Genomic DNA, 27,440 nt, shown 5'->3' with positions numbered 1-27,440 from the left:
ACTGTACCCTTCCATTCTTCAGTTGGGCGTAAGGGAAAGGGGAAGTGACTCTAATCAGTGTAAGATGTGTTTTCTTGTCCTTTACTGATGTTTATAGAACATAGAGTGGTTTGGGTTGGAAGAGATCCTTAAAGGTCATCTGTTCCAATGGCCCTGCACTGAGCAGGGACATCCTTGACTTGTTCAGGTTATTCAGAATCCTGTCCAACCAGACCTTAGATGTTTCCAGGGATGGGGCTTCTACCACAACTCTGGGCAACATGTTGCAGTGTTTCACCACCTTCACCATAAGAAAGTCTTCCTTATACCTAGGGTAAATCTCCCCTCTTTTAGTTCGGAAACATTACCCTGTTTCCTGTTGCAGCAAACTGCTGAAAAGTCTGTCCCCATCTTCTTTGTAAGCCCCATTTAAGTACTGAAAGAGCACAGTGAGGTCTTCCCAGAGCCTTCTCTTCCCCAGGCTGAACAACTCCAAATCCTCAGCCTTTCTTAACAATGGAGTTATTCAGTACTTTGATAACCTTTTGTGGTCATTTTCTGGACTCATTCCAACAGCTTCATGTCCTTCTTGTGCTGAGATTTATGTTTAATCCTATCAAGCCTTTAGAATTGCTATGCTTATTTTCAAAACAGTTGATATTTGTATGTAGATTATGCTCTGTGTTGATGGTAGTATTTTAAAGAAAATGAATGAGAAAGATGGTAACCTGTATGCTCTAGTCTTATAAAGGTTTTGGTGGTGAAGTATGTTTAGAAATAGATTTGTGTTTTACATGCTGTACAAGAAGTAAACTTTAAAAAAAGAATCTTCTTTACTGCATGTATTATATACAATGTAACTCCCTTATATCAAGGAGAATGTGTGTAGGTGCCAGCTTCCTTTGACTTTGTAATCATGGTGCTTTGACTTGTGTGTGTTGGTGTTGAGGAATGTTTGAAATGTCTTTCTCTATGCTATTAGCCTTTCCAGTCTTTGATCAGTGGTCCTGCAGAAATGCCATTTAATAGACAGGACCGAGACTGTAATGTTCAGAGGATTTCAGGAAACAAAGTTTCAAAGCACTAATAAGAAAATAGATGTGTGTACATACCTTCAAATTATATATATGAGAAGTATGCGTAGATGACTCCAAATATATTTGTAATTTGTTGTGCTTTTACATGCCAAAGCAATTATTCTTTTTTTGGAACTTCTTGTTGTTGTGGTGCTCTAAATAACTCTTAACTGAGTGAACTGAGAATCTGTTCTTCTTGGCCTATTCTTACTCCCTAATTTATGATACAGCACTACCTGTAATAAGTAAGTTAGACTTTTGGATTTATGAGATGTTTCTCTTGCTACTTAAATTCATTGAGAAGTTAGAGCTTTGAGCATTCACAGTGTTTAAGAAAGAATTAGTTCTGCAGCAGTAGGTCTAGAAAGAGATTAACACAGAATAATTGTGTTTGGAAGGTACTTTAGAAAGGCACCTGGTTCAGCCCTCTACAAAAGTAGGGCCACCTGGATATGGTTGTCTCTGACCATGTCCAGACAGATTTTGAATGTATCCAAGGAGAGAGACTCCAGCCTCTTATGGCAAACTGAGCCAGTGCTCAGCCACCTTCGCAGTGGAAAAAAGGTTTCTTCATGTTAGAGCCTCCTGTGTTTCATTTGTGCCTATTGCCTGCTATTGTGTCACTATGCACTACTGAAAAGAACCTGGCTCTCTCCTGTTTGCACCATTCCTTCAGATTTTTGTGCACACTGGTGAGGTCCTCCCTGAGCCTTGTCTTCTCAAGGCTGAACAGTTCCAGCTCTCTCTGCCTAACCTCATAGGAGAGATGTCTGCTTCAGTCCATCCATCATCTTCATGGCCCTTCACTGGACTCTCTCAAGTATGTCCAGAACTGTACACAGTACCCAGGTGTGGCCTCACCAGTGCTGAGTAGAACTCAACCTTCTGACAACACTTCTTAATGCAGCCCAGGATCCTGTTAACTGCTTTTGCTGCATTTTCTTTAGTTATGCAGGCTTTCCTTTATAGTTTGCTGGTTTTACAGTGTTTGAGTGGGAGGACCCTGGAGTAAATGGTTCTTTTGCAGACTTTGTTCTGAGCAGATCTCAGAGCTCCTTTTTGTCCTTCTAGAGGGTGTACTTGTACTGGATTCTGAAACAGAATGGATTTGAGGCCCTGTACCCTCTCGAGAGGACCGTTTGGTGTCTGTAACACCTGTTTTAAGGAATAAGGGTATACAAACATTTCTGACGGGTGCTGCATGTAAAGTTTTTTGATTCATGTAATGCAAAATCCTTCAGCAGTTATATAGATAAGCAATACAGATTATTATGTAATTTTCAGGCTTTCCTGCTAAAGGCTGTGCCAAGAAATTACATAAAATATTTATAAGTTGGAACTACTCAAAAGTAATTTACAATATAGTCTCCTATATTTAATCTTACAGGCTCATGAGCGACTGGAAGATTCTAAACTTGAGGCTGTCAGTGACAACAACCTGGAGTTGGTGAATGAAATTCTTGAAGACATCAGTCCCTTAGTAAATAAAGATGAAAATATTGCAGAATTGGTTGGAATACTCAAGGAGCCTCATTTTCAGGTGCCATGTTTTTACTGTACCTTACCAACTTATTGTATCAGTGTCTACATATGGATCTAGGAGTAATAATGAAACAAAACTTCAAATAGCAAACATGAACATTTTACTCCAAATGAAAGGTAAAGCCATGTAGGGTTTAAAATGAGTATGATTTTGTTCTTTTATACCACCTCAAGAATATATTTACTCATTGTATTAAAATACACTAAAGTTTCTTGGGCAAACATTTGCTTCCTTTATGACTGAAGATTCTGTAACAATTCCAGTAAGACTTCATCCTTACAATTTGCAGGTGGTCTCAGTACCTGATACTGACCATTCTGCATTGCAGTTGAGCTGTTGGTATTTATACTTCTGTGTAAGTTTGCAGTGTGAATGGATGTGAATCTTCTCTGACGTTATCTGCACTGCAGCTAAAGTTGAGACTTTGTGCCACTCTCACTGTTGCTCTACAACAGATGGTTGTCAAACACAGATGTTTTTCCATACTGCTACTATTCTGTAGCTTTTGCATTGAAGGTTTGTAAATCCTTTGTAGACAGTGGATCTTCTAGGCAGATGACTTTAGTACTTATCTATAAGTATTCTGTAAAAGAACACGATTAAACCTTTTGCCGTAGTATAAATGTGCCTCTTTTGGCAGACAGGTATAGGGCCATAGACATACTTTTAGTTATCTGAGTTTAAATACACTTTACTTTCTAAATTTTCAGTTAAACATTATACAGACACTGCAGTAGGGTGTACTGCTGTTTAATATAGATAAACAGTGGGAATGCTGTCAAGCTGTGTTGTGGCCTGTTGAATAAGGGAGTGCTTTAAAAGTTCAGCTTTTGAGGTTGCTGTTCTGAGTGCTGGTAGTTCCTCTGCCTCTTCAGTATATTGGCCTCCTTGTGTTGTCATTTGTTCATAAAGGCACCTATCTAAGGGATCAAAGACTGTGATTTTGAGACTTACTGGTAGAGTAAATCTGCAAATCACCCTATTAGCCCTTAGCAGAAACTGGTACTAGAAAAGAAGAGGATGAGTTTGGAGGAATTGGTAGTTAGAATGCAAAGAAACTGGAATTGGGGGCCACCTGGTGCAGTGACAGATCTGACAAAAATCCATTATGTTAAAGTAGAGCTGACCAGTCAAAAGGAGTGAATCAAAAGTTGAAGAGGATTCAGGAAGTGGAGTAGACAGACTTTGAAAGGCTCTGTGTTGATTCTCTCTCTGGAGACAGATGGCAGAGACCAAAGGCCACCTGCTCAAAGACTCTACGTGGTGGAGGCTGGAAACGGCCTGTAGAAGACAGAGATCAAATAAGAAATTTAATTAGGATGAACAGCAAATATTTAAGTGTGGCACAACGTGATGCTGGTGTTAGTTATTCCCTTAGTTCGGGCTTAAGCTACTTACACATTTAATTTAGAAGTTCTAAAGTAGCTGGTGAACAAAACTGCCACTATTTAGGGTATTTCTTGTACATTTTTTATTGATTTATAAGGACCAGACCTGAAATTCCATATATGCTAACTTCACAATTTTGTTGTAATCTTTTGTTAGTTCTTCCTAATTGTATGTTAAAGGTCCATTTTAAAAGTGTATCTTCTGTTTGCCATCCCTGTGGCCAGCAGTAGCCATCTAATGAAGGCTTAGACAAGCCAACATTGATACTTCACAAAATCTTCTGTGAAGATTTAGTGATTTGTTGTTCAGGTTTCTCAGTATGAAGTAGTATCATCTTTCTGTGCTGGTGTTCTCTTCCATCAGCTTCTTCAGTTGTTTTTTGAACCTGTGTGAAGCTTTGGCATTCACAGGCATCAGGGGTGGAGACTAAATTGTTCTGGTTTTGAGGCTGCTGTCAGTGTCACTTAATATTTCCTTGTTCTTGTATAGGAAGAAAGTGAACAGTTTTTCTTGATCATGTTTTCCCATGCTACCCCTGATTTGAGAGACTTCATTGTGCATGTGTCTGACTTTGTCAAATAAATAAAAAAACAGGAAGCAAAGCTGCAGACAGCTTCCCAGAGTCATTCACAGCAGCATGGATTTATGAGGTGATGTAATAATTTCCATGGCACCTCTTAACTCATTATTTAACAATTCCTAGTGTTAAAAATGGCTAGTATAGCTGGTGAATAAAATAGTTCAGTTGGAACTACAACAATCATGTAGTTCACTTGCCTGCCCATTTGAGAGCTGATCAAAAATGAGTATGTTATTAAGGGTAATGTCCAAGTGTTGTTGAACACTTGATGGGATTTGGGCATCAATCGTTCCGGTGTTTGACTACCGTCTCAGTAAAGAGGAGCAACCTCTAGGCTCAGTAAATGTAGAGGGAGTTTGTGGTTTTGGTTTGATTTCATACTGTTGACACCTCTGAGATACCACTTCCGAGTCTGTCAGTTATGGTGTTAAATTAGGATAATGTTTTCTCTTGCAGTCTGTGTTGAATTTCATTTGCCTTGTTCTCACCCTGTTGCTCAAGAGGTGCTTCTGCAGGGTACAGTCAGTTGTTTTACTCCTTGAATAACTTAGTATCAGCAAACTTTCAAGCAATATTTTCATCCACTCAAGAGCCATACTGCTTATCCTATAGTAGCTTTGTTTGGTGTCTCATTCTATTTAACTAGATTTGAGAAGGCTGACTTCCCTTTATTAAAGCCTGTTGATGCTTTCCCGTATCTATTTGTCCAATCATTCTGTTCTTTGTGGAAGCAATTAATTTGTTTAGTGTCAACATCAGACTTACTGGCTCAGTTTGTTGACTCTTCCTTGGAACTCTGTTTAAAAATTTATCTCATGATTATTGTATGCTATGAACACAATTGCATGCTGCCTCTTTGACTATACTGTTGGGTATTCTTTCTAAGGCTAGGAGAGGCTGTATGTCTCTCTGAAAAGAGGAGAGAAAAGTGACTAAATACTCAACAAAGAGATGCTGTTGGTTTTGCCTCATAGGGTGCAAAGAGGTATATTCCAAATTCTGCAAGAAGGAACAAAATGCAGTGTAATTTGCAATTATAGAAAATGTAATTTACATCCTTTCTCCAGTTCACTAAACATGTAAACAAGCTACTTTGACTGGACTCTTAAAAATTTCATGGACTCCCTTGTATAACTGCTTTGGAGGCTGATTCTGCAGGCTACAAATGAAAGGTGCCACTTTATTATGGCATCCTCTTACATTTGTAATCTACCTTGACTTACAAGTGTCAAATGTAGCATACAAGGGATCAGAGCAATATCTTACTGACTGTATCATGTCATGCTGAAAATACTGAGTTATGTTTCTTTTACACATTGGGGAGAACATTGAAGAGAGACTGGCTTCTGGAGTACAGGTGCATGATTGGTTAGGCTGTTACATTTGTCTGCTCCGTCCCCTTTCTCATTTTTCCTTTACTTCCTTTCTTCTTTTTCCTTTTCACTTTTTATGCCTTTTACTTTGAGCTGAACTTTTCAGAGGTCGAGGTGCATAAGTTCTTAGGAATTTCAGTGTTGATGGCTGGCCATCAGGCCAGTGTGTACTGAGCAGCCAGCTGGCACACGCTGTGCATAGAGGTTAGAGCAAGCTGTACTGGACTGTAGCTGGACAGCAGAAGAGTGGTAAGAGAGGTTACCTTGAGAGAAGAGGAAGGAGTTGAAAGTATTGCACTGTTGGTGTGGTTAAGCATGCAGAAGAATCACTTCTGCTGCTTATGGAAGAACTTGTTCAGTTACTTTTACCTTTCCAAGAATTATGCAAGCCATTCATCCTGAATAGTAGATTCTGCTGGCAATAAAATACTAAATCTGAAAAGCTGCCAATATTTTTTTCTGATAGTTAGCTTTATAATGTCTAATTATATCTTTGAAATGCTTCATTTAGAAAAATTATCTTATGTCCTAGACAGATGTGAATTTATAGGGTTCTTTTTCTCACATATTCATATCTCCTTACCAGCCCCTCTGATTTCTCTAAGATCTTAAATTATTTCCTCACTTTCCAGAACAGCTGTTAAAAAACCTTGTCTTTTCATATGTGTGCCAGAGGCATGCAGTCCATTTATTAAGTTCTAATATGTAAACAGCATTATCAGAGAATACAGGCACATATTTGGTGCACGAAAGAAGAATAGAAAGATTTTAAATACTTCTGAGTATTAGGAAAGGAATCCCGAAAGCAAGACACTACACTTGTTCTACTCTTGCATTGCCCCCCACCCCAGCCACCAGTTTGTAGTCTAATGGTTCTATTGGATCACAGCTTGGAAAAGAGTTATCACAGAGGGCAGGCAGTGCTTCATAAAATTGTACTGACAGTTTTTATTTTCCAGAAAACTATTATTAACTTGGCTTCAACAATGTAGAGAGCCTTGGGTCTTTTTGTTTGTTTGTTTGTTTACTGTTTTTTTAATTACTTTTTTAACCTAATAGCTACAGCCACAAAAATGTACTGTAAAGCAGTTGATATGCTCTAAGTTTATGAATTACTTCATGACAGTATATTCCACAAAGGGGCTATAATGTCTGACACAGAGCGTTGTCTGTTGTGCAGTGTCTTTTGCAGTGCCTTATTGTGGCAACTTTGCCACTTTTCCCCTGGAAACCCTTCTGCAGTTACCCCAGTCTTAGATAGCTGACCCTGTTTACATGTGTTATGTGGAAGAAACTTTGAACCATTTTATAGTTGTTGATTATTCAGTCCATGCTGTCTTGCAGACTTTGGCAGTGTTTTTTTAAAGTGTTCCAGCAACAATATGGGAAAGTTTAGATTCCATAAGAGCTCGGGAGTTGCAGGAACACAGGATATCACTTTTTTCTGATACCCTAAGAAAGAAGCAAGTGAAGTTCTTGGAACTGTGTTTCTCAGATCACAGAATGATATTACTGAAAAAGTAACTGAATGACATAAAATGTTGAAGAGTAGTCTGGCAGTGGATACAGACACACTGCCCCTGTTACCAGGTGCCTTTGTTTAGGTGTTCTTACGGTCTTTATGCCATGACCTGCCTGGCTGGGGAAACAGTATCATAAAACTGGTATAGATTATTGAGTTTCATAACTGAGAGTTAAGTGTCTGAAGGTAACAAGTTAAGTATGGTTTATTTTGAGGAAACCAGTAATCTACTTTTCTTAAAGGAACCATTTTATAATTGTGGGCAGCAGTGTACAGTCTCTGTCTTTCTGAGGCTCTGCCATGACACAAATAGCAGGATAAAGATTCTGTGATCAAGACATGGTTAAGTAATAGCTAAGAGAATTCATGCCTATCCACAGAACCGAGTGAATAAATAGGATCAGAATGTGGAATGGGGTCAGATTTAAGAACTGGACAGTCTAATAGAGAATCCTAAATGGGTGACAAACACTATTAGCTTAGTAGTGTTTTTTGACTGTGGATCAGATTACAATCCATGAAATCTATGACCACTAAGGGCAAGAAGCTGAACAGGCATGGTTATGTGTAAGGCTCTGTGAGAACTCTTGTGGTTTGTGGCCAAAATAATTGGTAACAGTTTGTTTTAGTATGTGGACAAAAGAGAAAAGAGGCAAATATCTACCTGGTTTTGTCAGTGGTAATGTGTTACAATGTGTTGTTGCTGGTTTCATTTTGGAAATGCAGGAAGATCCAAAACTGTTGCTCACAAACTTTGGCAAAAAGAGAGATCTGTTCTCCTGGTTTCTGGACTGGATGTGTCTTGGATAATGAAGAATTAGAAATTGTTACCATCTGACAGCTGCTTGAATTAAGTAAATGATTGTTTTTCCTATTTAATTTGATTTGGTTTATGACCACAGTATCAGAGCAGTCACAATAAGCAGCTGTCTTTACAATCTTAATGGCGAGGGCAGAATCAGTGAATTAATACCTCCTTCGAATATCATCAGGGTGATCATGTAATGGTCAGATTAAAGTAACTGTTCATGTTTGTAACACATTTAGAGCTTCCATGTTGAGCTTGGCACTAAAATGGTTGAGCCATTTTTAGGTTAGAGGTGGCTTACAGAAGGATGAGGCAGAGTGCATAGCAAAATTGTTATCTTTGCTTAAATGTTGCATGCTCACCTGCTCAGATTTTGTGTAGGTTGCTGTCTTCCTCTGGTGCGTGCATGCCACTTTCAGCAGTAGTCCTTGTGGTGTCTTTACTTGTTTGACACCGGGCAGTGATGTGACTGAAGACTCATCAGGCCACTACCTGTAACAAAGCTATGTTGTTTGAAGCCTAGTGGGCATCTCTTCTGCTTGCTGCTTTTCTTTCCACCTCTGCCAGTGAGACTCTCTGGGCTATAGGCATGTTTTATCTTGCACTACCAGATATGGTGGCTATAGGGTGCCCCTTTTCCTCTTCAAGAAAGAAAGTGTCCACTGTTTACTACCAGAAGTTTTACCTGTGTATATTAAGATTTAAATAAAAGATGTGAAAGTATCTTCTGCTAGAAAATCAAGTCTAAATTGCATTGTCTTCGAAAGATGGTTGTATTTTTAGGATCTCTGTCTTCTGCTTTGTGAACCAGTGTATGTGAACTGACAGAAAGACCATTAACTGTGAAGTCCTCTAGAAAGTGACTTCTGTCATCTGGGTTTATTTGCCTTGGCTTTATGGGAGCAGAAAGCACTCCTGCAGATTACTAGAAATCCTTGCACACCTCTTATCCAGCTTATTGTTGATGGAAATTTTACTACATTAAACACAAGTGTCTAATGATTAGTTGCTTTTTTTTAATGGGTTGCTTTCATTTGGTTTGTTTGGAGATTTTTGTTTTGCTTTAGGTTGTTTAACCATTTGCTCAGGTATTTATTTTCCCATCTTCTTACCTGCAAGATCATACATCCCTGCCAAATGCATTACATTTTCCCTATACTTCCTTAAGAAGCAGCATTTGCATTTACAAGAGACTACACTTGTCAAAACAGTAGGTTTATCTATCCATGTGAAAACTTGTAGGCAAATTTTTGCATCATTCCATGTGAAGTAAAATCCTTTTGTGATCCTTTTACAATCTGGTCCCAAAGGGACAAACTCAGTAGTTATTCAACATGAAATCCTTTTGCAAATGTTTATTTTATGGTTTACATAGAGACTTTTTCTGTTCCTTTGCAGTCACTCTTGGAAGCGCATGATATTGTGGCTTCAAAATGTTATGATTCCCCTCCTTCTAGCCCAGAAGTCAACAATTCTTCAGTGAACAACCAGATAGTTCCAGTAGATGCTATTCGTATCCTTGGAATTCACAAAAGAGCAGGAGAACCACTGGTATGTCACTGAAGATGATTCTGTCTTTAAAGTGTGAGTGATAATGTTTGCATGTGCCCAGTCTCTTTCATTATGTTTTCATTGTTTTCTTCTGTAATTTAATGGGTAACAGGATCACTACTGAGGGGCTAAAATAAGTCATTTTGTGTTTTCTTTCCTGTTCTCTTTAAGAAGTTACGGGATAGGTGGGATGTCTTGCTAGCACAACTGACTAAACATCTGTTTGGTCCTGATGGAAAATGCAATCAAGAACAGTGCAGTCATTGTTCAGTCATATGAAAACCTCGTCTGAAAGTGCTTCTGTGTTCCCTGACGCTTATCTGTGTGCTAGGAACTCTTACACTGCAGTAACTATTACTGTCTGTTTTCAGTGAGGGAGATGAGTATCTCATAGCTGCATCTTTTTGCTTGAGATAGTGGCAAAACGAAACTGAAATTCAACCAGTGGTAAACTGGGTGTCACATAACCTCCTCCAGGGCGTTACCTTTAGAGTAGAGAACAACGATCTGGTAATAGCGCGGATTCTTCATGGTGGAATGATCGATCGACAAGGTCTTCTGCATGTGGGTGACATTATTAAAGAGGTGAACGGCCACGAGGTTGGAAACAATCCCAAAGAATTGCAGGAGCTGCTGAAAAACATTAGCGGCAGTGTCACTCTGAAGATTCTCCCCAGCTACAGAGACACTGTAATCCCTCAACAGGTCAGTAGCATGTTTATAACATTCTATCAGGAACTTCTGATTGGTACTTTATTGCCACAAGTAGCTGCAGTGAGCTGCATGCATTCATAATGTGGTCAGTGCCCAACTCATCTGTTTTGTGGAATTCACAAACATACTGAATTCAACAGATGAACACACTTAAGTAGGAATTTGGCTGCTGGCTATTCCTGCTGTTGCTGTAAGCTCCCGAGTTCTCTATGGACAAGTAACTCCTTGCCCTAGATCAGTGCCTTTGAAACATCTTGCAAAACACTCCTCCAGGTAGTGAGTCTTAATGCCCCTGAGTAAAATAGGCTATTCTTACATTGAGTAAATGCTGGGGGAGTGTACTGTATTTGAGGCAGGTACTCTGCTTCCTTCGCTCCCCAGCCTGGCAGGAAAAAGTCAAAGGTGTTTCCAGTCTACTGATGAAACTTATTCTTCTTCCCCTGCACCAAAATCCAGTCTCAAGCAGTCACATACCTTGTTCACTTGAGCTCATGGCAAAATTAATTCTTAAGGTTCCAGAAGCCTTGCATGCAGAACTCGCATCTGAGAAATTCTTATGGTTTTAAGTAATATAAAGCCAATACTAATTGGGTTGTATATGATGAAATGCCAAAATGAATGTTCTGTGATACATTGTCTAAATGTCTTCTTCAGCCAAAGCTTGCTCTGCTGACTGTTCTGCTCTCTTGGCTGGTGTATGCCAGTCTTTTCCATAGATTGTGTTTTGCTTGCCAAGTACAACTTTGATCAGGTCAAACTTTTTATGCAGTAGGTCAAGACATTACTTGAGTTTGATAGGTAAATTACTAAGAATGTATTGTATAATATTTAAGCTGTGTACATTTTTGCACATTGCAGGTTTTTGTGAAGTGTCATTTTGACTATAATCCATACAATGACAACCTCATCCCATGCAAAGAAGCAGGTTTGAAATTTTCCAAAGGAGAAATCCTTCAGATTGTAAACCGGGAAGATCCAAACTGGTGGCAGGTTGGTAAACATGCATGTTCACAGTCAGAGTGCTTGGCACTGTTTCAGATGTTAGCTGTTCACCCTGCTTTAAGGCTGTATTTCTAGTGTCAGTCCTTCAGTAGAAATAATGTAAGCCAATGCTTAGGCTAATTCTATTTTTTTAAGACACTATACACACAATTAAACATCATCAGTGCCCTTTGAAGTGGGACACATGAATCTTTAAGATACTCTCCTTAACTGAGATGTTCAAATTGTAAGTGGCAGTAGCAATCTAGGCAGAGTTTAACAGTCTTAATTTCCCATTCTACCCTGAATTGCTAAATTGCTTTGCTAGATAACAAGCAACAGTGAACCAGGCATTACTTGAGAGCTATGTATTTATGACTTCTTTAAAAGCAACAGAATTGAATGTACATCAACAACTGATGCTAAATTCTGTTGCTTCCAGTGACAGTAATAACAGAAAGAGAATAGAAAGTGTGGTGGAAGGCAGAAAATTTGTTACTGCCAAGTAAGTTTCAGAAGTTAGACACCCCAAAACTCCATAGCAGTTTGACATTTAGCTTACATGCTGTCTTCTGTATTGCTTTCCAAATTTTCCAGTTGTAACTTGTGGGAGTCCAGGAGACATAAAACTTTAAACACTCCATCAGTGGTGAAAATTAAATGCAATATGAGTATAGTGTGTTGCAAGCATTGCTCTGTGGATCATGCCACGGGGGGGAAAAGGGTTTTCCTTGTACTCTCTAGAAATGCCAGACTGGTGCTAAAACCTCGCTAACTGTAAAAGATAGGAGAAAGTGTACAGTTCCTGTTAGCAGGAGACAGGCCAACCAGTTAATGGAGAAGAAAGTGTAGTATTTCATAACTGTGTGCTTGTGTGTGTTAAGCTTGCTGAGAATTGAGCTTGCCATGGAATTATTTTATAGAGAATCTTAGCCAAACTTTTATTGCTAGGAATACTTAAGTTACTGAGATTTTAAATCTGTAGCTATTTAGTGCAAAAAGCCTGAAGGCATTATTTAGGCCTCTGTTAATGACATTAGCTGTTTGTGAAATTTCAGTTAATAAGTTCCACTGGAACCTCTTTGGAGCAGCTCAAGAATACAAAATAAGTGTACTGTGTACTAGAAAGTCTTGAGTTTTGTCATTTCAGAGTTCAGTGTCTGCAGCTGTAGCACTCCATTTAGGATTTTGGTGCCAATGTTTTATGGATATAGGAGCTTATGAACTTAATGGGAACCAATAATGAGTGTTTTAGCTATTTTGCTTAACTTCCCTGAATTTTAGTGCTCAGTGGCAAGACATTGTTACTGTAAGAGAATTTTTATATTCACATCTAAGTTCGAATTTCCAAAACTCAGAAATAAAAGTATCAGTACTCACCACTGAAACTCTGTCAGCCTGAAAGTCAGTCAGCACCGTGCTGATGATACAGATGCTTCTTACAAGTTACCTAGGACTGTTTTGTTTCATTATTTTTTTTTCCCCCAGGCCAGTCACGTCAAAGAAGGAGGAAGTGCAGGACTTATTCCTAGCCAGTTCCTGGAAGAGAAGAGAAAGGCCTTTGTTAGAAGGGATTGGGACAGCTCAGGTGAGATTTTAATGCATTTCAGAAATAGGTCTTGCTCTGACTCCGTGTGTTTCGTTTTTCCTGACTCATAGATACTGTGTGAGAATACACAGAGTACTGCAAAATGCTGATGATTGTGTTTTGGCTTTGACTGAGGGACAAAGTCTAAAGTCTATGCTTAGTCTTCATGGAGACATGAATCAGTTTTGCCACCTGCTGATGTAAAGCTAAATGAGGTGGGAAAGGTGTAAGAATTAGCTGTTTTTAAAAAGTACATATTCCAGTATGCACTGAAAGTTAATACATTAAACCTGTCTGATGAATTTTGCTGCTGCTTTTTACAAAAGTTTCTGAGATAATTTTTTTCTCTGTGTGGTTCTTGCTGTACCATTTGCAATCTAAGAAAAGATGTGATCTTCTGCGCTGTACTTAGTTAAGTCCTAGTAACTGTGATTAATTGGACCTTGTACATGTAAGCAAGCCTTGGAAAAAACACATTTAGCAGAAATGATGAGTTTGTCTCACTTTTTGTTTCTAGGGCCTTTCTGTGGAACTATAAGTAGCAAAAAGAAGAAAAAGATGATGTATCTCACCACAAGAAATGCAGGTATCTCTTAATATTACATGTGAGTCAAAGTTCTCTAGGCTTCTAAACTTTCAGAGTCTAGTGTATCCAAAGCTGAAAGATTTGCAGTATAGTGTGATAGGTCAGATAGTTTTTATGGTTTAGAAGCAGTAGTCACCAGTGACAGTGGTGCTGAGTACATGTCACCTATAGCAGGTAGGTGGAAGTCAGAGGAGAGTTGTGTGTTAAAAAGGAGAAAAAAAAAGCTTTGTTGCCAGCACATTAAGGGATGTGAGCCTTTCCTTCAGCTCTGGTGAGGCCACACCTGAAGTGTGCTGGACCCCTTCCCAGTGCAAGAGAGATGTGGACATACAAAGATAATAGGGTTGGACTTAATGATCTATGAGGTCTTTTCCAACCTTGGTGGTACTGTGATACTGTGATAATGAATGAACTGGAGCACCTCTCCTACAAGAAAAGGCAGAGGGAGCTGGTACTGTTCAGCCTGTGAAACAGAAGGCTCAGAGGATCCTGTCAATGTATATAAAGACCTGAAGAGAGGGTGCAGAGAGGACCAGGCTGTTTTCAGAGCACCCCAATGACAGGACCAGAGGCCACAAGCAACAGCACAGAAGTTCTCTCTGAATGTCAGGAAATGTTTTTCCACTGTAAGGGTGACAGAGCACTGGCACAGTTTGAACAGAGAGGTTGTGAAGCCTCCATCCTTGAAGATATTCAAAAGCCATCTGGATGTGGTCCTGGGCAACCATCTCCATGTGGCTCAGCTTGGGCACTGGAGCTGGATCAGGTGCTCTCCAGATGTACCTTTCAACCTGAGCCATTTTGGGATTCAGTGGAAGCTCAGTAATTGTTAATCAGTTTTCCCATTATGATTAGTGTTGCGTTTTCTCCTTGGAAATCAAGGTAATTATCTGATCTTATGCTGTCCATGAAGGGGTAACTGTTTTATTCAGTACCAATTTAAAGCAAGAAAGCTTGTAACAAACTTAATGCCCTTTGAGTGCTATTTATATTTGCATGTGGTCTGTTGATACATAGCAGGGCTGCTTCATTGCTTTATTACTGTACTGGCTGTTAACTGTTTGTTGTACATTTCTTAATGTAGAATTTGATCGTCATGAAATCCAGATTTATGAGGAAGTAGCCAAAATGCCTCCTTTTCAGAGGAAAACGCTGGTATTAATTGGAGCCCAGGGAGTGGGGCGAAGAAGTTTGAAGAACAGGTTTATAGTACTGAACCCTACTAGGTTTGGAACTACAGTGCCGTGTAAGTTGTCAGCGTTTCTGTTGTAGTATACTTTGAGTCTCTCTATCAGGGCAACATCTCATGTTTATCCCAGTGATTCAGGGTAGGAATAATTAGCTGAGAGTACAAAAACTGTATGGAGTGGGAAAAGAAAAGGTTCTTCATCTTCCCAGAAAACTGAACTGACATATGACAGCAGTGAGAATTGTTTGTAACTAGCAGTTAAATGTTACTGATGATGCTGCAGAAAGAGCTTTTCTGTGTGCCATACTGCAGTCTGATAGGCTTCTTCAGAGTCAGTCAGTGCCAGTCACTGAGAGGATTCTAGAAGCTCCTACTTCACTAATGAAGAGCCAGTGATGTTTCTCAGGTCTGCCATTTAGTTCAGACTTTCAGAAATGGTCTTTTCCCTTCAGTTTTCAGCGGGCAAGGATCAGATCTGATAACAGGGTAGGAGGGACAGGTCTGACAGATAAACCGTGCAAGATGTGAGAACTGTTCTCTCTCATTTGCTGAATCATTAACACCAAAACTGGCCAGGGCACTAAGAACTGCTGTGTGTGACTGATAACAAGGCTGACTTCCCAGTCTTGCCTTTTAAAAGAAATTTACCTGAAGGGACATTGTAACCAGGTCGGGGGTGGCCTCTTCTCCCAGGCAACCAACAATAGAACAAGGGGACACAGTCTCAAGTTGTGCCGGAGAAAGTACAGGCTGGATGTTAGGAGGAAGTTCTTCACAGAGAGAGTGATTGGCATTGGAATGGGCTGTCCAGGGAGGTGGTGGAGTCACCATCCCTGGAGGTGTTCAAGAAAAGACTGAACAAGGCACTTAGTGCCATGGTCTGGTTGACTGGATAGTGCTGGGGGATAGGTTGGACTGGATGATCTTGGAGGTCTCTTCCAACCTGGTTGATTCTATGATCTATATTGGCAAAATAGTAAAAAACTATTTAGTACTTCTAAAATTCTTTATTTCTTTTTAAGAAAGCCCTCCAAAGTTACTAGTTTTGCTAAAAGCTTAAATGCATAATTGGTACAGTACAGTTTACTTGGAGCTCTTGAACACCCTTCAAAAGCATGAAAGTTAACTTCTCCAACCTAGTGACAGTCTGATCATGCACATGCAGTACATAGTTTATTGTAAACAGAATCTCCTCACTACCGTTGGGTTTTAAATTAATAAATAATCTCAGGTGGCCTCAGTTTCTTTAATTAGAAGAAAACCAGCTGGGTTACTCATAAATGTATGTGCTGGGGGTTGATATATACATATACACATGCATATCTGTGTATACACGCATGTATATATTTCTGTTGTTAAATGGCTGAAACAGATTGATTTTGCTATGAAGAGAAGCATGGCCTTGGTGTTGAGCTCTAATCCAGCAATGGTGCTGTGGGTTTTTATTATCAGTGTGGGTAGCTGAACTGTTAAGTCATCTTCTGGCTGTGAGCTGCAAAAGCTCATTCTCCAAAACATATTTCAAAATACGATTTTTTTGGTTGTTTTTGTTGTACAAAGCATTATAATTTTCATCTGTCTGTAGAATCTTGGCTAAAACCTGATGGTCTACTAATACTTGTATTGCTAACAGCTTCAGAAGATCATTTCTCCTGGGATTTGAGTTTTCTGTAAGTGTGGAGTTGATAGGAATTACTGGGACAGTGCTTCCCACTTGGATCACCAAGTTGCACCAAGTGATGATCCAAGCATTGCTAAAGGGATCCATTCACACTGTTATGTTTAATATATTCTAGAGTTCACATTTAATTAAACACAAGTAGTGGGCAGGCAAAGAGGGTAATAATCTGATATTTTATTTTCAACTTCTTTCTTAAATAGCATCTGTACATCACAGTGTGGCAATACCCAAGACAGCTGCTGATCTTTTACTTAAACATTGGCTTTAATCTCCCTACAGTGAATTTAAGTTGCTGTACATGGTAAATTAGTCTGGAGAGCAGCATTAGGTGGCCTCCACTATGCTACAGTAGCTCGGCTTCTGATGTTTAAGCTCACTTTATAGCTGGCTCATGTGCTTTTACCCTGGATAAAAGGGCAAATACAGTGAGCAAAGTGTATGCTAAGGTTTGAGGGGCAGGGTGGGGTAGATTTTTGTTGTCTGCCCCAATTTTTATAAGTGAACAATTAAAATGATACCGTGATTGAGTGTTGTCTTTGATGTGAAGGAGTAATGTAAAAGAATTAAGGAAATGGGTGGGTGACCAACATATAGGAAGGAACAGAAATAAAGGGGACAGGAGAGGCTCTGCTCAGTTTGGAAACTTACACCAAAATAATTAATCAACATGTGGAACAGTGATAATTGTATATTAATGTGTAATACCTAACTTAATAGGCATTACAGCCTCATATTTGTATTCCAAATGTAACACTTTCAGCTGATATTGTACATTTTTCTGTCCAGTTACCTCACGAAAGCCACGGGATGATGAAAAGGATGGGCAGGCCTACAGATTCGTGTCACGGGCTGAAATGGAGATGGATATTAAAGCTGGCAGATATTTGGAGCATGGAGAATATGAAGGGAATCTTTATGGCACCAAAATTGATTCCATCCTTGAAGTTGTTCAGACAGGAAGGACCTGCATCTTGGATGTGAATCCACAGGTACAGCATTTATAACATTGCACTACAAGTGTGGGAGTATAATGCCGAGCAGGTATTGCTTTTAAATTGGAAGGCTTCTTATCCAGTTTAAAGGTCACAATATCAACTGAAGTCTTGCATTTAGGTGGAATGAGTTAGATGGAAAAAAACAACTTAGATGCTGCATGGAAGAGGAGTCTTGCAGAGTAATAAATAAGCTTTTCAGCCAAGAAAGGAGTGATGTTGAGCATTTCAAAAGGCAGTGAAGAAGTTCCTAAAATAGGAATAAGAATCTTTGCTTATGTGTTTCTGCCCATTGTAACAGACTAGTTTTGCAGTGCCCCTTAGGTAATGGGGACATGTGGTGAGTCATTCTCAAACTTGGGCTTTTTCTTTCTTTTTTTCCTTGCTCCTAGGCCTTGAAAATACTGAGGACTTCAGAATTCATGCCCTACGTAGTGTTTATTGCTGCTCCAGAGCTGGAGACTTTGCGTGCTATGCACAAGGCTGTGGTCGATGCTGGAATCACGACCAAACTTCTCACTGTAAGCAGATTACTTCATATTTGGTTTGCTTTGAACTGTTAGGGTGAGTCCAGAAGAGGGCCATGAAGATGATCAGAGGGCTGGAGCACCTCTGCTATGAGGACAGGCTATGATAGCCTGGAGAAGAGAAGGCTTCCAGGAGACCTTGTAGTAGCCTTTCAGTATCTGAAGGGGGCCTACAGGAGGGCTTGGGAGGGACTATTGACAAGGTCTGGTAGTGACAGGGCAAGGGGTAATGGGTTTAAACTGGCAGAGGAGAGATTAAAACTAGATGTTAGGAAAGGGTTCTTTCCAGTGAGGGTGGTGAGACACTGGCACAGGTTGCCCAGGGAGACTGTGGGTGCTCCCTCCCTGGAGGTGTTCAAGGCCTTGAGCGACCTGTTGTAGTGGGAGGTGTCCCTGCCCATGGCAGGGGGTTGGAACTGGATGATCCTTGAGATCCCTTCCAACCTAAACCATATCAATGTTCTTGGATCTTTAAAATTTCACTTTTCATTTTGGATGGAATTTGTTCTGAGGTTACTAAGAAAGGTTAGACAAGAATTTTGCTGGTTGCTTGGTAGGGTTTAGTCAAATACCATGTATAAAGCAGGCTGCTTCTTTCTGGAAAACAAACCTCTTACAGTGAAGTGCTGATTACCAAATGACTTGCAATGTGTTATTTGAGAAGTGTCTCTTGAATATTTGCAGCAAAGGGTAGGTATTGGATGATGGGAATTGTTCTCACACAGATGTCTTTCCTTCACTTTCCCCATCTCTCCCCAAAAGAAGGTTTGTTCAGGTTTGCCTTACAAGATAGATGTGCTTTACAAATGGTAGTTCATAGGAAAAATATTGCAGCCTGCATTAAAAACATCACCAACAAACCAAACAACCAACGGCAGAGTGAAACTGCTGCTACGGCAGCACCTGCTGCACTGAGGATGGCTGGGAGCTGTCAGAATAAGAAGTGAGGAGTCGATTTTCTTCTCCTTTAAGCTCCTTGTCATGTGAAGGGGCACATTTTATTCATGGGGTCTTCTTCCCTTTTCTGAGACACACTTTGTAGCAGAGGGCAATGAGACATGCTTCCTCCAGCACAAGCAATTAGAACCATTCTGTATGGACGTGAACCATGCCCACACCCATGTGTTGATATAAAGACAGTGTAGCAGGCAAAGCAAAATGTCCATACCCAAGTATATAAAGAGATTGATCTCCCATTTCATATTTTTCTATTTCCTGAAGAAATGAACCCCAAATTTAAAGTACTGTATTCTGCTTGCTAGTGATATATGTTATTTCTAGCACCCTAAGCCATTCCATTGCAAAAATGCTGGCTCCTAGGGTCCTACATTTGCCAGTTTCCTTCACTGACTGTGAAGGAGAGGCTATTCACAGACTTACTTTTTCATTTTGGCTTTTGTATTTACAGCTGTACCAGGACTTCAAAATATTAAAATAAATATTGTTGAGGGAACATATCTCATAACCACTTACAAAAACTGCTTTGGTGCAAACGTGGGAGAGGAATTTCCTGAGAATGTAGGACAAATGAAACACAGGGAAATGCTGAGGGGCAGCACTTCATGGGGCATTCATAACAAAGGAATGTAAATTGCCTGCATATTTTGCAGCTTTAGGAGAGCCCTGCAGAGGGACCTTGACAGGCTGGATGCGTGGACAGAGGCCAGTGGGATGAGATTTATCAAGGCCAAATGCAGGGTTCTACACTTTGGCCACAACAACCCCAAGCAGTGCTACAGGCTGGGGATATGTCAAGTGGCTGGAGAGCAGCCAGGCAGAAAGGGTCCTGGGGGTACTGGTAGATAGTAGCTGAACATGAGCCAGCAGTGTGCCCAGGTGGCCAGGAGAGCCAAAGGCATCCTGGCCTGGATCAGAACAGTGTGGCCAGCAGGACAGGGGAGGTTATTTTCCCCCTGTACTCAGCACTGGTCAGGCCACACCTTGCGTCTCTTCACATAGAGATTGGCATTGGAATGGGCTGCCCAGGGAGGTGTGGGAGTCACTGTCCCTGGAGGTGTTCAAGAAAAGATTATATGGGGCACTTAGTGTCATGGTCTAGTTGATAGGACAGGGCTGGGTGCTAGGTTGGACTGGATGATCTTGGAGTTCTCTTCCAACCTGGTTGATTCTATGAACTAAAGCAACCCAGCAATAGTTTACAAATGAGGCACTGATGTCAGGTGAGCAGGGCTGAGATGTAGCCTCTAAAAGCAGTGAAGTATTCTAGAGCTGTATTCTACTAGAGCTGTATTTTTTGTTACTAATTTAAATTCGTGGAGGTTTCCTGCTTTCCACGGAGATAAAAAAAGGGCACAAATGTATTGAAGTAACAGATTGAGTCAGGCATTCATTTCTAAAGCATCGATTTGATTCTGATTGGATGCTGAGTTGCACATACAAAGTGGTTGGCTACCCACTGCACGTACCAGCAAAGTTCTCCTGCTTCTGTTGACTTCTTACAAACTGCAAGCTCTGCAAAGATTTAGTTGCCATATTTAACATCACTGGCACAGCTCAGAACTTTCTTCAGCTCTTTCAGTGCAGTTTAGCTTGAGAAGTTCCATGTGGCTTTACTATAAATGAAAACACATTATTTTTGAGCTGTATTCAGTACATAGCTTTAAATAGCCAGCTGCAGTTCGTGGTGGAGAGATACTTCTGCATTTATGAGGACTGTCCATGTCTTGTGTTCTCAGTAACCTTTAAAATCCCTTTGCCAGGACACCGATTTGAAAAAGACCGTGGACGAGAGCGCACGGATCCAGCGAGCCTACAACCACTACTTTGACCTGACCATTGTCAATGACAACCTGGACAAAGCCTTCGAGAAGCTACAGACTGCCATCGAGAGACTGAGGCTGGAGCCCCAGTGGGTCCCAATCAGCTGGGTCTATTGAGATCTCTCAAGAGGAGCTCGAGTCAGCCACGGCAGATACCCTCCTGTGACGCCGTGTAGATAGTGACGGTAACCCCCAGCACCTGTGCATTTTTACGCTGTGTATATTCAAAGTACACTGTTCTGAATTTTTATAGAAATGCTGAAGGGAAAGTGTACTTAAATATGTAATTTATTTTAATTTTTCTAACTTTTTACAGATAACCTTTCTATTCATATCACATGAAGGAAATGCGTTTAAGCATTTTTATATGTTTTGATTTAGTACCTTTGCCTTTTTCATCTAAAAAACTTTCAGTCGTTCACTTCAACATTTACATCTTGGTCTTACATTTTCACTGTGATTTCAAAAAGAAAAAAAAGGATACTTGAAACAATTTTTATAGAACTTGTTAACATCAGTGTTTAACTGGTCAAAAGTCTATAGCTCTTATTAGGAAAGAACACTGATTTCTTTGGGTTTTTTTCCTTCCTTAAAAACCCAATAATTTCATGGGAGCAGAATTTTAAATAGGAAAAGCAGCAACCAACACAGCTCCATTGCTCCAGCTTCTTTCAGCTTAATGTTGGTGCATTCTTGATGTTTCACAAATTCTTGATGTCTCTTGATTTAGACAACTGTTGTGTAGGTTCCTTTATATGTGTCTCTTCAAATACCCTGAAGCAATACCTTGCAAGCTGTTAATGAGGCTGTTCTGGGGAGCCAGCCTGTTAGCCCAGCGTGGTTGAAGTACTCACATTAGAATCCTTATATGCAAGGTAACCGAGTGCAATTCAAGTAATGGTGAAGTAGCCCAAGAGAGAACCTGATAATGTGGAGCCTTGTAGAGTGACAGTTAATGTTTAGGACTATTTATTCACACTTGTGAAAATACATTGACTTAAAAAAAAAAACAAACAGAAAAAAAGGAAAAAACAACTTTCTTTTCTTAGGACATTGCTATTTGTGTAGTGATCTGTGGCTTCCTTTCCTGTGATATCTAGCTGGGTTCTGTATTCTCTTTTTGAATATTTGTGTGTGATCAACTGCTGTATTTTTTGAGTGTGATGTAATGGAATTTATGTGCTTTTTATTACATTGGGTTTAGTTACTTTTTCATTAGCTAGCTTGTGAATTGGAAGCTTACTGCTAAAAAGCAATGTTGTTTATACCTTTTGGTTTTACAACATACTTCCTTCTGTTCAGTGGCAGTCCTCCCCTTTGTAGGCTCATTGATACAATTCCTGTTAGGTTCAAGTTCATTGATCAGAACTTAGGCTGATGTATATTTCTGCTTCACAAGAACAAAAGGAAAGTACTGCTTGTTGCTAAGAGCAGCTCTTTAGTGGCCATACTTGATACTATAATGTCAGCTGCTGTATATAGTAACATTTGCCCTCTCTTACCAGCTTAGGTGTCTAAACTGGACTCATCGATCTGTTTGATTTCTCTTCCATCTGGTGACAGGCACCTGGCTTCTGAGTTCTTTTTCACCACCAAAGTGTGACACGCAGCGCTATCAAAAGGCAAATTCCTCAGAATTACTTCTGAAGGAAAAGAGCTTACACACTGTAAAGCAGTATTACTTCCTGGGGCTCTTAAAGACTTTCATGTGCAGGACAGGAAAAGTGTAAGCCTCAAAACCACCTGTGTGCTACAGACGACTTTTACAAAGCCTATAAAATTGGTTGTTGTAGGGGAAAAGGAGGAGGAGAGGCTGGAGATCCCTGCGTATGTGGGAAGTGTCAGTCAGAGCCGCGTATAGCACAGGTAAGCATTGTGGCTGTCAGCACTGAGATTTCAGTCTTGTAGAGGGAATCTGAAAATCTGTAAGGGAACATTTGTGTCACTACTTTGTTTTATTGCTATGATTTTCTGGTTTTAAGTTTGCCAGAGCTTTTGAAAGTGGCACCAGCATGAGACTTGTTTTCCTTTCCCCAGGAGAGATGTTCTGTGATCCTATTCCTCAGAGGCAGCTTTGAGACATGGAGGCTTGTGTGTAGCAGCAATGATGGCAGTTCCATTGCTGGTGTTAATGACTTGAGATTGGCACTGTATGCTGAACGTGACTGAGCTGTGTGTGTACTGTGTAATAGAGGACCTGCAAAGATGATGTGCTCTCTGGACAGATAAGACGATGCCTTTTCATTATGAGTTAGAAAATATTCTTGTGATGCCAAAATTGGGCTGAGCTCACTCTTCCCTGAAGAATGAAAGGGGAAGGATCTTCAGTTTCCCTACCACAGTACTTTATACTAAAAATACCACTTTCGTTTTCCCAAGTGAAACAAGGGCATGAAGGGGTTAGTCACAGAAACCTCTCTGCTCCTTCTGTTTCCATCCCAGGGAGAATACTGTCAAAAGAGCCTCCTTGATTAGTTTGCAGTCTCCAAATAGCCATGTATCTGCTGAATCTGAAAGCTTTAGCTTTTGCTACATGCTCATGTAGTGCTTTTTTTTAATGGCAGGCAGCTAGCAGAGCGGAGCCTAATAGCTGACCATTTGGGGGTGTAAATGTAGATGCTAATGAGAAGTAAAATTCTGAAGCAACAAGAAAAGATGTCTTACTTAGGTTGTACACCAAGATTGTATCGGTGTCCAGAGGTTTTAAGGGGAGGGCCTATGTGTGGATTGTAAGGGGGCAAGAAAACTCCCCAACCACCACAATCCTTGAGTTGATTTGTTACGGCTGGAAAATGCAGTTTGGATCGGCAGGTATGTAATGTTGGGGAGGTGAGCAGGGAGAGGGGTTGATGTGGTTTTTTGTGCTGGTGGGGTTGTTTTTTGGGTGTTAGCAAAATCAGCTTTTCATCAGCCACTCTGTGCTGCTTGTCACTGTCAGGTAGGATGACCAGAATGAGAATGACAGTTGGTTACTTCTTTTGAAAAGAGCATTCAGTGAGGTTCTTGGCACGGTGGTGCCACGGCAGTTACATACACAGCCACGAGTTAGGGTGTGCTAGATCAGCCGAGCCCTCTACCTTGTGCAATAAGGGGAGAAAGACACTATGAAAGGCCAGTCCTGAGCAAGTGAAACTGTTTCATAAACAGCTGTTTGGAGTATTTTGGAGTTAAAACAACCAGGATTTCATGCCTCTCATTCTGCACTAAACATTCATTTCCAGATAGTTACAGGAGAACTTTTTACACTGACTGTTAATGATAAGAATAGGTGTGTCTGAGCGAGGTGAAGATGCTGCTAAGTGTTTAAGATATGTGGTATGTATCACAAGATAAATATTTAAGTAGTTTAGAAGAGTAAATTATCAAATAGTTGTCTGTGTATATGTACGTATGTGGACGGTAAACCAGAAAATGCTCATGTCTGCTATCACCTTGCTAAGCTACCATGACTTAATCTGGAAATGTACCTGCATGTGAGACTTTAGAACTGGTACACTTCCCTCCCTGGTTTATTGTGTTTACTAATGTATATTTTTCTAAATATACAGATATTTCAATCTAAAAATTCTATATTTATCTGTAATTTCTGTTTTGGACAGTGCATGAGGTGCTGTAAAATTCTGTACATATAGAGACTTATAGGAGAAACACTGTAGTTGCCCTACAAATGGAAAGTTATACATAAAAGTACAGTCAGAATGCCAAGACCCCTAAGTTATTTCCTTAAATGCAGCAAAAATTCCCTTAAGCGTGCCCCAGGCTGAACTTTAATGTAAATACTTTGGTGCACGTATACCCAAGTGATTACCTTGCTGTCTCTAACCCTCAGACTAGCAGGAGTGATTACTTTAGGTTCTACTTCACATGACAAGATGCAGTCAATTAGAGGTTAGGGGGATACTTAGTGGGATATGCCATCCTGCATAGATTCATAAATGTAGACTCATAAGTGTTCTGCAGATACAAAATGAAGGTAAAACTGGAGGAGAATCAGACAGACACAGGCAAGGGAAATTGAATTTGTAAGTTGTGCAGTGTCCTGAACTTGTGCCGTGCTCGCAGATCAGTGCAGCTCTGTGTAGTCAGTCACATAAAAGCTCTGTGGAGCAGGATGGCAGATATGCTCATTGCTTTTGAAGTTCTGTTTATATAAACTGTCACATCTTGGATAGGCTCAAAATGTGACACTTAATTACTTCTTTCCCAATCCTCTGTAAAATTCTCATTGCACCTTCTAAAACCATACTTAACTGACTTGATGTACAAACTGCCTGCAGCTCGGTCTTCTCTAAGTGACCCAGGTTTGATTTGGTTTTGAAGAGGGTGATTCAGGTAAGAAACTGGAAACTTTTTTTATCTTTGAAATACAAAAAACTCCTGGCTAGGTACCCTTTGGAGCCAAGATTGCCTCTGCTCTGCTTAAGCACCAATGGTGAATGATCCAGTAGAGCACCACCCCAGGAAACAGGTGTAGATTACTGCCTGTCTTTACACATGAGCTGTCATGCTGAACATAAACATACTCAAACCCCATCGAGGCTTCCTCTTCCTCTGTCCCGCTGCTTAATTCAGACTCACCTTTGAAGCAGATGCTGTTTCTCCATACATCTATAGTGCCTACTGCAGTAGACTGATTCTTCATCCTCATTGTGCCTGTAGGTACAGCTTTAAGACATACAGGTGGAGGTCTGTTGTGTCTCTCATGCAAATACATGTAACACTGTTTGCCTCATGTCTCTCCCAAGTTCGGAGTTCAAGTACCACGTTGTTATTGCCAAACTTCATGATACTATTGCAAAAGCAGCGGGAACAATTTGGTGATGTCTGGGTAGTGGTTATTGGATGCCAGGACTCGCAGCCTGCTAGGCCTCTTGCCTTAAACACCCCTCCAGCTGTCAGTCTCTACACAAACCCTCTCCTAGCCCTTAGAAGGGTTTCTGCAGCTAAAGGTACTTTCATTTGCTTTCCCTGGTGGACTGACATTGCTGAAGGAGGTGAAGTCCTGGCCCAGTTGGTTTTTTCTTACCTTGTTTCTGCCTGCCCTACTTGGTTTTCATGTATATTTAACAAGCTTACTGATGGGAATTCTCTGGGATTCTCAGCTGTGTCTTGCAGAGGAAGCAGTGGTCAATATAAACATTGGTATTTCGGTCTGGTAGAACTTTACTGGGTGTAGTCCCGTGACAGATACTACCAAAAGGTTTGAAGAAGTGACAACACTTGTAAACCAACCCATTTTTAGGGGCAACTTTGGCTTCCAGACCTATTAAAAGTGCACTCACACACGTAAGTAAAACTGCAAGTAATTCAGCCAGCATCTGCTAACTTACCTGAATTCTCCCTGCTGCGACACTGTTCCACCAACTGTCCCATGGCGTCCTCAGCAGTGGGAATTCACTCTAGAGGCAGACAGACAGGCTCCAGCATAGTGAAAGCTGGTAAGCAGTTTCACCAAATAGAATTACTGGTTTTCAGCAGGGTCTCAGCAATATTTGTATTTTATAGAGTAAGTTACACTTGAAATAAATGTGACTTCTATTCTCCATATTTTTAATCCTCTCCTGTGCTAGTTGACTTCTTTTTGCTGCTAAGGCAGTGGCTTGAGGTAGAATACTTAGTAACCAACCCTGCAAGGCTGACATAGTTACATAGCCCCGGAAATACTCTCCCTGCTATCCTTTTCCTTTTCCTGTCGTTAGCTCTGTGCTAAGGTTTGTCAATGCACATCTGGCTGTCCTCATGGCCCAGCCAGGTACTACTTCCTAAGTAGCCAACACTTTTGTAGAACACAGTTTCCTCTTTGGAAAAGCCAAGTAACTTCATAACTGGAGCTCTTGCACCATAAATGGTGTAGAGCAAAAGGAATGATGCTGATTTGTGCATTTCTGGGGGTGGCAGCAAAACTGTTGGCTGACAAAAAAAATTGGTTTGACTGATTTTTGTTGGTTTAGGTTTTGTACACAATTCTATATGGAGGTAACTGTTGAAACCTTGCTAAATGCTAGCTGAGCGTTTTCCCCCCAGCTCGCTCCACATGTATTGCCTGTGTGTTAACATTTGTGTACTGTGGTATATAAGAAGGGGGACCACTTCCTTTGGTTTGAAAAGATTAAGTTTGCTGCTCTCCCACCCCAGACTGGACTAAGAACTGTAAAATCTTGGTTACATGTTTGGATTTGGGTTTAATGTGCGTTAGAAGTCTGTCACTTGCATTCCCTTACCTTGCTTCTTCTCACAACTGTTTTTGCCTCTTGGATGCTCTTGTGCTTTGTTTTTTTTTTTTCTTCTCTAGTGTATTACATCAAACTGGCTTTGACATTTGTTAAAACTTCTCAAACTGCTCTCCTGTAAGAAAATAGTCTTTCTTTAGCTGAAAACAGCCCTCCAAGTACCTTAGCTGTTACCTAAACTTTCCAGTGTAAACCTGGAGGTGATTTAGTTCCTAATTGTTTGAATACAAATCCACTAGAGCAGGCCTAGGTGGGACTCAACAGCATCCTGACTTTGTCCTGGTAGAGTCAGCTAACAGGTAGGGCATTTTGAATTCTAACCTCCCCCTCTTGTCTTTTTCACAGCTAATA

General features: G+C 40.4%; 1 protein-coding gene across 3 annotated transcripts in view; it reads left to right on the top strand.

The window, feature by feature from the left end:
- Window positions 1-24,424, top strand: part of PALS2 (protein associated with LIN7 2, MAGUK p55 family member) — a 56,999-nt gene extending 32,575 nt beyond the window's left edge. For all 3 annotated transcript variants that reach the window (XM_064167045.1, XM_064167046.1, XM_064167047.1), the window contains 10 exons: window positions 2,443-2,595; window positions 9,669-9,821; window positions 10,299-10,526; window positions 11,394-11,525; window positions 13,005-13,104; window positions 13,622-13,690; window positions 14,775-14,936; window positions 17,347-17,549; window positions 17,945-18,073; window positions 20,800-24,424. In XM_064167045.1, coding sequence (XP_064023115.1) covers window positions 2,443-2,595; window positions 9,669-9,821; window positions 10,299-10,526; window positions 11,394-11,525; window positions 13,005-13,104; window positions 13,622-13,690; window positions 14,775-14,936; window positions 17,347-17,549; window positions 17,945-18,073; window positions 20,800-20,976 — 1,506 coding nt within the window. In that variant the 3' untranslated portion in view covers window positions 20,977-24,424. The remainder of the gene's footprint in view (window positions 1-2,442; window positions 2,596-9,668; window positions 9,822-10,298; window positions 10,527-11,393; window positions 11,526-13,004; window positions 13,105-13,621; window positions 13,691-14,774; window positions 14,937-17,346; window positions 17,550-17,944; window positions 18,074-20,799) is intronic.
- The last annotated feature ends 3,016 nt before the right edge of the window (window positions 24,425-27,440 follow it).

Source organism: Pogoniulus pusillus, chromosome 28, assembly GCF_015220805.1.
Source record: "Pogoniulus pusillus isolate bPogPus1 chromosome 28, bPogPus1.pri, whole genome shotgun sequence".
NCBI classification, from domain to species: domain Eukaryota; kingdom Metazoa; phylum Chordata; class Aves; order Piciformes; family Lybiidae; genus Pogoniulus; species Pogoniulus pusillus.
Note: the sequence above shows the minus strand (reverse complement) of the source record. Positions and strands in the feature narration are given on the sequence as shown.